Below are 9,008 nucleotides of genomic sequence, written 5' to 3'. Positions count from 1 at the left end.
GGCAGAACACCCGCCGAGCCAGAGCTCGCCGCCAGCCACGTGGCCCGGCCTGGGAGCCAGGACGCTGTCCCGCGAGGCGGGGCCGAGGAAGACGGGCTGGGGCGACAGGACGCGCGGGCCGGGCGGAGTGCGCCTGCGCGCGGAGTGGGCCGGGCGGGGGTGGGGTGGCCTCTTAAAGCCGTTCCCCGCCCCGCTCGCCGCGCCAGTCTCCGCGGTGCGCAGGCGCGGAGGTCTCTCCTTGTCAGTCGGCGCCGCGTGCGGGCTAGTGGCTCTGTGGCGGCGGCGGCGGCGGCTAGTCATCGGCATCATGAACGACTTCAGCAGCGAGGAGCGCGCCGCGCCCTTCACCCTGGAGTACCGAGTCTTCCTCAGTGAGTGTCGGCGGCCCACGGCCCCTCCCCGCCCGCCAGCCCATTCATTCCCGGCCCTCGCCTCGCCTCCTGCCCGGGCGCCTGCGGCCCGCGCTCCGCCCCTCGTCCCGGGCGCGGGCCGGGTTCCTCGGGCTCCCCGGGGCCTGGGCCGGGCCGGCCTCCGGTTTCACACGTCGTGCTCGCAGGCGGGACGGCGGGGCTCGGCGTTCCTCTTTCACACGCGCGGTGGGACCCGACCCCCGGCCGGGCTAGTTCTGCAGGTGTCCTGCTCGGGCGGGCACCGTCTGATGGGGAAAGGAAACCACTGAGTCACCCTAGAAAGGTGTCTGGGGGTAAACTGATCCTGTAAGAGGATTGCTTGATTTGGAGGAACTGGGGCGGGGTGGATGACTCCCTAAGGACCTTAATTCCTGAACTGTAGCTCAGCTTGTGCGCACCAAGCAGGGTCCAATCCAGCCCCGCGTTCTGCAGACGGGGAAACTAAGGCCGGGATCAGGAGCCGTCAGTGGAGGACCGAACCCCTCGCCAGGGTACGCTCCCGCCCCTCCCGCCGGGGTGTCCCCGGTAGCACAGATGCTGGGAAGGCGCCTTGTGAAACAGAAAGCTGTTCCCTTCAAGTCAAACAGGTGACGTCAGTCTGGGAAGCACGAGTGAGAAAGTGCCAAGTTTTGCCCCTGGGCAGGGAATCGGCATCTGAGGGGGACCCACCCCAGGTCCGCGCCTGAAGCTGCGCTTAGAGCCCAGCACGCTGCGGGCTGGCTGAGCTCCGCTTTCCCTGGCGCACGACCTTCCGTCTTGCAGGTGGAGGAAAGCTACCTCGGGTTTGTCTTTATCTCTACCCATCTCCGCCCCAAGCCACCAGGAATAGATTATTGGAGACAACGGAGGCGTTCGAAAATGTGTCACCAAAGGTGTTTCTAATTTAACTGTAAAGAACAGTTTTCCTCGGAAGGCAACGGGCAGGTGCCCCGAAGTCTTTGCGTGTGGTGTGTGAAGGGCAGGAAAGAGCAAGATAGAGGGGACGAATGGAAATACGAAGAGAAAGAACAAAGTCCCTAGCAAAAAGTAACGTGCTGTGGGAGGAAGAAGAAAGTGAACTCAAGTTTACACATGTCGCTGAAGGTTACCATGCAAAATCCAGGAAGGATGGGACTCCCCATTTTATTTAATTTCGGAGTTAAATAAGGGTAGTGTGGGAACTTTTGACGAATAATTCACTAACTTATTTTTCCTGGATTTAGTGTTGGCTCCAGAATTTATCTGTAGGAGGGATTTAGAGAGGTGACCCTAGAGTTTGAAGGTGGAGGGATGATTGGGGAATTGTCTTCAAGCAGTATTCAAACAGCAGTTTTTACTTAGGTTTTGTAATGGTAGTATTTGATGGCCATTATGGAAGTCCATAACCACTCCTTGACTTTGGCACTGGCTAAAGTAACTTTTTATCAGAACTCTCTGGGACTTAGGAAATAATAATTAGAAACAACTATGCAATAACACAATTTTAAGGGTTTTTTTAAATCATAGATTTCTTAGCACCCTTCCTTAGTAGAGGATTTTTTACCTCTGTAATGTTATATTTGTCAGTCTCTTTATTTTATTTTATTTTTTTTAAAGATTTATTTATTTATTTGAAAGAGCGAGTACATGAGTGGGGGAGGGTCAGAGGGAGAAGCAGGCTCCTCGCTGAGCAGGGAGCCCGATGTGGGACTCGATCCCGGGACTCCGGGATCATGACCTGAGCCGAAGGCAGTCGCTTAACCAACTGAGCCACCCAGGCGCCCTGTCAGTCTCTTTAAAACTGATAGTGGAGGGGCACCTGGGTGGCTCGGTTGGTTAAGCGTCTACCTTCTGCTCGGGTTGTGATCCTGGGGGTTCTGGGATCAAGCCACGTGGGGAGCTCTGCGGGGAGCCTGCTTCTTCCTCTCTGTCTTCCTGCTGCTCCCCCTGCTTGTGCTCGCTCCCGCTCTCTCTCTCTCTCTCTCTCTCAAATAGATAGATAAAATCTTAAAAAAAAAAAACCTGATAGTGGATAGGATTGCAAAGTCACAGCTGACTTTGAAGGGATCATAGTGGGACAGGGGATGGTCACTGCTCAGTTTTTGCTATTCCACCTTGGTTTTTAAATGTGAAGGGATATTGTATGGACTGACCCTTAGGTTTCTTAAAGAATAGTAAGGAAGTTTTGAAATTACTTTTTGGATATGGTGGTTAGGTCTCTAGAATATAGAAATTACCTGTGAAAGTGTTGTTGCAACTAGATTATCCTTAAGAAATATAATAATCTAAGATGGCTCTGTCTTCCTGGAACATTACTTAAGACAACAGGGTTTTATAATTCAGCAAGCTCGTCCCCTCCCCTTCTCCCCAGCACAACTATTTCATTAGTTCCGTAAACCATTAACTGATGTAAGATCAGTCAAAAACAATTTGATCCCCTTTTATTTACCAGGCACTGCTAGACTCTGGGGATACAAAATGATAGAAGGCAGCCCCTGTCCTCATTGTAGAGGTATCTGTTAGACACCTAAGGAAAGCATAGGATGAAAACTTCACCCAATCTTGGAGGGGTCAGGAAGGTAAAGTATACAACCAGTTTTTCTGGTGTGGGAATAAAAAGTGTCTGTGTCACTATTCTGGTGAACAGTGTTGATAATGGGGGGAAGCTCGGCAAATGAGGGAGCAGGGGGGCGGATATGGGAAATCTCTACCTTTTTTTCAATTGTATTGTAAACCTAAAATTACTCTAAAAAATTAAATATTTTTAAAAATGTATACTTAATGCATCTGAAATAGTTAACAAAAAAATTAGTAATAACTTTTTCTAATTCATTTTGCAGAAAATGAAAAAGGACAATATATATCTCCATTTCATGATGTTCCAATTTATGCAGATAAGGTAAGATGTCCTCATTTAAATGTAGTTTCTCTACTCAGATCAGCTAGTTCCACATGAATTTTCGTATATATCTTAATAAATGCTTAAAATGCATTATTGTGCTGTGAGTTAAAGGTACATTGACTAAATAAGAAGTCAGTCTTAAATCCAGATTATTTGGCTAAAGAAGCAACTATAAATTGGGGAAGGAGTAGAGGAACAGACACAAATGTTTTAAAGCTGCCTTGGTTTAGGGGCGCCTGGGTGGCTCAGTTGGTTAGGCAGCTGGCTCTTGGTTTCTGCTCAGGTCATGATCTCAGGATTCTGGGATTGAGCCCCTCCTCATGCTCTGCACTCAGCGGGGACCCTGCTTCCGGATCCTCTCTCTCTCTCTCTAAGTAAATGAATCTTTAAAAAATTAATAATAAAGTTGCCTTGGTTTAAAGAAAGAAATCACATTGATCTTTTTGTATGTGTATTTGGAACTAAAATCTTAGTACTTCATAAGTGGTTTTAAAATTAACCAGGTGGGGGCGCCTGGGTGGCTCAGTCGTTAAGTGCCTGCCTTCGGCTCAGGTCATGATCCCAGGGTCCTGGGATCCAGCCCCGCATTGGGCTCCCTGCTCAGCGGGAAGCCTGCTTCTCCCTCTCCCACTAACCCTGCTTGTGTTCCCTGTCTCACTGTGTCTCTCTCTGTCAGATAAGTAAATAAAATCTTAAATAAATAAATAAATAAATAAATAAATAAATAAATAAATAAATAAATAACATTAACCAGATAGCCAGCACAAAATTTGGGTTATGGGATATTTATTAAACAGCAAGAATAAACTAGAGTATTCAGTGACTACAGGAAAATTCAGTACTTTTAATGGATTGGTAGAGTTAAGACGCATAGTGTTAATAAAGGTTAAGTCTACAGACTTTTTTTTTTTTTTTTTGAGAGAGAGCGGGTGCACAAGCGGGAGAGGGCGGGAAGAGACAGGGAGTGAGAGAGAGAATCTTAAGTAGACTCCACGCCTAGTGTGGAGCCCAATGTGGGGCTCCATCTCACGACCCTGAGATCATGACCTGAGCCAAAATCAAGAGTTGGATGCTTAACCAACTGAGCCACCCAGGCACCCCAAGTCTACAGACTTTTAAAAAGAGAGGTCTTTTTATGCACACCAGTAAGCTGAAGAAACCTCACAAATTGATAGGTTTATCACAAATTGGTAGGAATCTTACACTGCTAGGGAAAAATGTCTACAGCTATATATTCCAAAGTCCTTGTGATCCTTTGGAAGTAGAATTGCTAGTGACTCTGTTTTTATTTTCATTTTTGCCTTTTTATATTTTCTAATCTTTTTACAAAGAGCATGCATTATTTGTACAAATTTAACTAGTTATTATTTTTTTAATTCATAGCTTGTTTTAGCCGCCTTCCCAATAGGAGAAGTTTGTACTGTATTTAGGAACCAACACAAGGACAAATGTCTGCTTCTTTTTTATACCTTTAAAAATTCTTTTTGGGGCATCCAGCTGGCTCAGTCTGTGGAGCATGTGACTCTTGATCTCAGGTTGTGAGTTCGAGCCCCACATTAGGTATAGAGATTTTTTTTTTTAATCACCTCATGATGATGGAGTTTAAAGTAAACTGTGCAGACCCAGGGGTCCCTGCCGAACACAGCCCCACACCGCACAGGGTGGGCCACTGACTGCCCAGCCCTCACTCTAGTGGAAGCCCTCTGCTGCTGCTCAGCCCAGGGATCCCGGACGTCCCACACTTAGCAGAAGAACAAACTGCAACCCGGACCCCAGCCAGAGAGCCTGGGATCCCAGAAGACACACACCGCCAGTAGAGGAGGGAGTGGAGCATTGGCAGCAACATCCAGAGCCTGAGTGGGAAGTTGGAGGGGCGGGCTCTTGTGTTTTTTTTGTTGTGGTGGTGTTATTTTATTGAATTTGTCCTTTTCTTTTCGTATTTATTTTGATGGACACCATCCTGGCCTATGCGCCTGTCAGGTGTGTCTCGTGGGGAGGTGCCCCGGCCCCTCCAAGACTTCAAGGTTTCCGTTTGGGTCTAGTTTAGACCAGACTCACGTGTTGCTTCTGAGGAGCCTGTCTGAGGTGGGCTCCACCTGGAGCCTCTGGCCAGTTATATGCCACAATTACAGGAGGGACCTCTAATTGGCATGTGTTCTCCTGTGGGATTCTCAAAGTTGTGTTTATTCAGAAACTAATTTGTTACATCTGATTTCCTGGCAGTTGATATGAACTGCAGGATCCTTCGCTCCTCTTGAATTGGCATCATTTGATTGGACTGATTATCTGTTTGGTGTATAATTAATATATATCTATGTATATCTCAAAGTCTTTACAGTAACCTCTCACACCATTTTGAGTAGTTAAGGGGTATAAAATGATGACTGAAAGTTTATTGATGGTAACTTGACATACAGATGTGCTAAGGAAGAAAAATGTTTTCTTGACATAGAGCTGGTTTTTTGTGTTTCTAAGTGTCTTGGTCCGTTTGGGCTGCTCTAACAAAATACTGAAGACTGGATAGCTTATCAACAGCAGAAAGTTATTGCTCACAGTCCTGGAGCCAGGAGGCCTGACATCAGGGTGTGAACATGGTTGGGTGAGGGACCTCTTCTGGTCGTGGGCTTCTAGCTATGTACTTATGTGGCAGAAGGGGCTAGGGATCTCTCTGGAGCCTCTTTTATAAGGCACTAACCCCATTCATGAGCGTTCCAACCTCATGTCTTAAACACTTCCCAAAGGTCGCACCTACTGTACAATCACCATTGAGGGTTAGGAATTCAACAAATAAATTTTGGGGGGAACAAACATTCAAACCATAGCTGTAAGTAACTGGACAATATTCTAGCCAACAGTCAGATGCTTCTAGCAGTTGCGGTGCCGAGTTTTCCAAACTAGGAAACGGAGACTACATTTTGGTGCTGTGTAAAACATCTTTACTCAGATTATTCTGCGACTCCTTGAAGTCTCGTATGGGACTGGTTGTGGTGATAATCTGGGATTACTCAAATGCAGACTCAGCCTTTGTACCACTCTGGGCTGGCTCCAAAGCACAAGCTGTTGTAACAACTGTGGATTTCACCAGTGGTCCAGACCTCAGTGAACCTCAGCTCTTGAGATTCCTGTCTGAGAAGCAGGAAAGAGTTCTTTTGTTTTGTTTTTAAGGGAGTTTATACAAAACACAAAAAAGGGTGTGGTACACAGGAATTATTTTGGATTATAGCCTAAATAAAAGATCTGATTAATTCCATTTTTTTTTTAATTCCAGTGTGATTAAGTTTCTGTAAATACATTTTTATGTGTGTGGCTGTTGACTTTATCTCTACTATGGTCAGTCATTTGAGGGGTGATGATGAGGACTCTGTCAGCTCTGCTAAGGAAAAATGCCCAAAGGCTTAGATTCTGCTCCATGTCAGAACTTCTCAATGTGGACAGTTTTCGATTTAGTATATATGCCACTAGGTAATCAGCTAGTTCTGGGAATCCTTGTGACTCAAACACTCTGCTTGGATTATTTCCAAATCCATTGAGTGGAAGAAGGCAAAGGCAAGGACTCGATGGATTTTGTCATTTGCTCTTGGTCTGTTTTGGGTCACATGTAAAAATACCTGTAGCTCAGAGTATCTTCTGTCATAAAACTTCTGAGGTAAAGAAGTTTTTAAAATCCAGAGCATAGCATAAGCAGTATGAAACACTGAGTAGATTAAGTTTATCTAAATCTTAAAATGCTCAGTCATGACTTGATATTTACACTTAGGAGTTTGGTATTTTTCTGTTCTGTATCTTAAACTTCGATGTTAAATACTTGTTCTAACAATGTAGGCTTCTGTTTGTTTTCCAGGTGACTGTTGGGAGGACATATAAATATGGAACTATGTTTCTTTTTTCCTCTTCTAAAAAAAAAAAAGTCAAGCATATAATCAAATAGGTTGATGCTTCAGAAATTTAACAGAATATTTTTTGCAGTCATCTATCATTCTCTTTTTTCTTTTTAAAAAAATTTTTATTTATTTATTTGAAAGAGAGAGTGCAAGAGAGCACAAACAGGGGGTATGGCAGAGGGAGAGGAAGAAGCAGCCTCCCCGCGGAGCCGGGAGCCCGATGAGGGACTCTATCCCAGGACCCCGGGATCATGACCTGAGCCAAAGGCAGACACTTAACTGACCGAGCCACCCAGGCGCCCTCTTTTTTTTTCTTTTTCAAAGATTTTATTTTTGGGGGCCTGGGTGGCTTGGTCATTAAGCATCTGCCTTTGGTTCAGGTCATAATCCCAGGGTCCAGGGATCGAGCCCCGCATTGGGCTCCCTGCTCCGCGGGGAGCCTGCTTCTCCCTCTCCCACTCCCCCTGCTTATGTTCCCTCTCTCGCTGTCTCTCTGTCAAATAAATAAATAAAATCTTAAAAAAAAAAAAAAAGATTTTATTTTTAAGCAATCTCTACACCCAACATGGGGCTTGAACTCACAACCCCGAGATCAAGAGTCGCATGTTCTACCCATTGAGCCTGCCAGGCGCCCCTGCAGTTATATATCATTCTTAACTTTTTAGAGATACTATCTTATGGTACCTGAAATCTTTAGAGGGGATATACTCAAGTGGATGCTTTTTCGATTACTCACTTCCTTAACAGGGTTTGTTTTGTTTTGAATTTTCTGTTTCTTTTTATAGACAGTTCCTTAAATGGAAAATTTTAAAATGTCCCTGAATTAATAATTTAAACACTTCCCCAACTTTGTATGTATATGGAATGTGTTTTCTGGATTTTTGTTTTGTTTCTCTTTTGGTTTCATGTTTTCTAAACCAAAGTTAGAACTGGGAACAGATGAAAACTGATGATAATTCACTTAATTGGCATGTCATAACTGAGAGTAAACTCCTATTTCTCCCCGCCTCAAATGAGCTTGCAGGTGACTAAATTTTGAAAACAGATATTCTAACCATAATCTCTGTGGTGTGTCAACTTTGTCAAAAAGATAAAGTTGGGATGGATGATTAAATATGCATATAACATACAGCCACAATGCCTGGCTTTATAGGAAAGTCTCAGTAAACAGTAACCAAACAAATAGGATGATGATATTGAGCACAATCACTGGTTATTTCTTTAGCCTTTCAGAGCTCTATTTTATAGAGTAAAAATCATTGAATCGGGAGTAAGTAATCTTTATTTTAGTCCTGGTTTTACCACTAACTGGCCTTACGATATTGAGCAGGTTGCTTCACCCCTGAGCAGTGTTAATCTTGGTGGGTGTTTTTAGATTACATTCTGCACTGATGTCCCATAATTCTGTGTGTATAGCTTATTGATGAAACCTCATTTAAGATTATTGTAGAGGCGCCTGGGTGGCTCAGTTGGTTAAGTGTCGGCCTTCGGCTCACGTCCTGATCCCAGAGTCCCGGGATTGAGCCCTGAATTGGGTTCCCTGCTCAGCAGAGAGCCTGCTTCTCCCTCTGCCCCTCACTCCACTTGCTGTCTCTCTCGCTCTCTCACTCCCAAATAAATAAATAAAATCTTAAAAAAAAAGGATCATTGTAAAAAAAAAAATAAAGGTAAAAAAATATTTTTATTTACTGTGGCTCAGTCAGTTGACCATCCTACTCTTGATTTCGGCTCCGATCATGATCTCAGGGTCCGGGGATCGAGCCCCGCCCTGGGCTCCACGCTCAGGGGGGTGTCTCCTTGTCTCCCTTTCCCTCCCTCACAAGCACACAGCATGCTCTCTCTCTTTCTCTCTCTCAG

The 9,008-nt window shown here is 45.0% G+C and overlaps 1 protein-coding gene across 1 annotated transcript in view; it reads left to right on the top strand.

Moving 5' to 3' along the window:
- The first annotated feature begins 206 nt into the window (after positions 1 to 206).
- The window catches only part of LOC118019050 (inorganic pyrophosphatase), a 34,819-nt gene continuing 26,017 nt past the window's right edge, over positions 207 to 9,008 (top strand). The window contains exons 1-2 of the mRNA XM_035017881.1: positions 207 to 371; positions 3,209 to 3,267. Of these exons, the coding sequence (XP_034873772.1) occupies positions 308 to 371; positions 3,209 to 3,267 (123 nt within the window). The 5' untranslated portion in view covers positions 207 to 307. The remainder of the gene's footprint in view (positions 372 to 3,208; positions 3,268 to 9,008) is intronic.

Source organism: Mirounga leonina, unplaced genomic scaffold (assembly GCF_011800145.1).
Source record: "Mirounga leonina isolate KUSES-001 unplaced genomic scaffold, KU_Mleo_1.0 Mir_107, whole genome shotgun sequence".
NCBI lineage: Eukaryota > Metazoa > Chordata > Mammalia > Carnivora > Phocidae > Mirounga > Mirounga leonina.
Note: the sequence above shows the minus strand (reverse complement) of the source record. Positions and strands in the feature narration are given on the sequence as shown.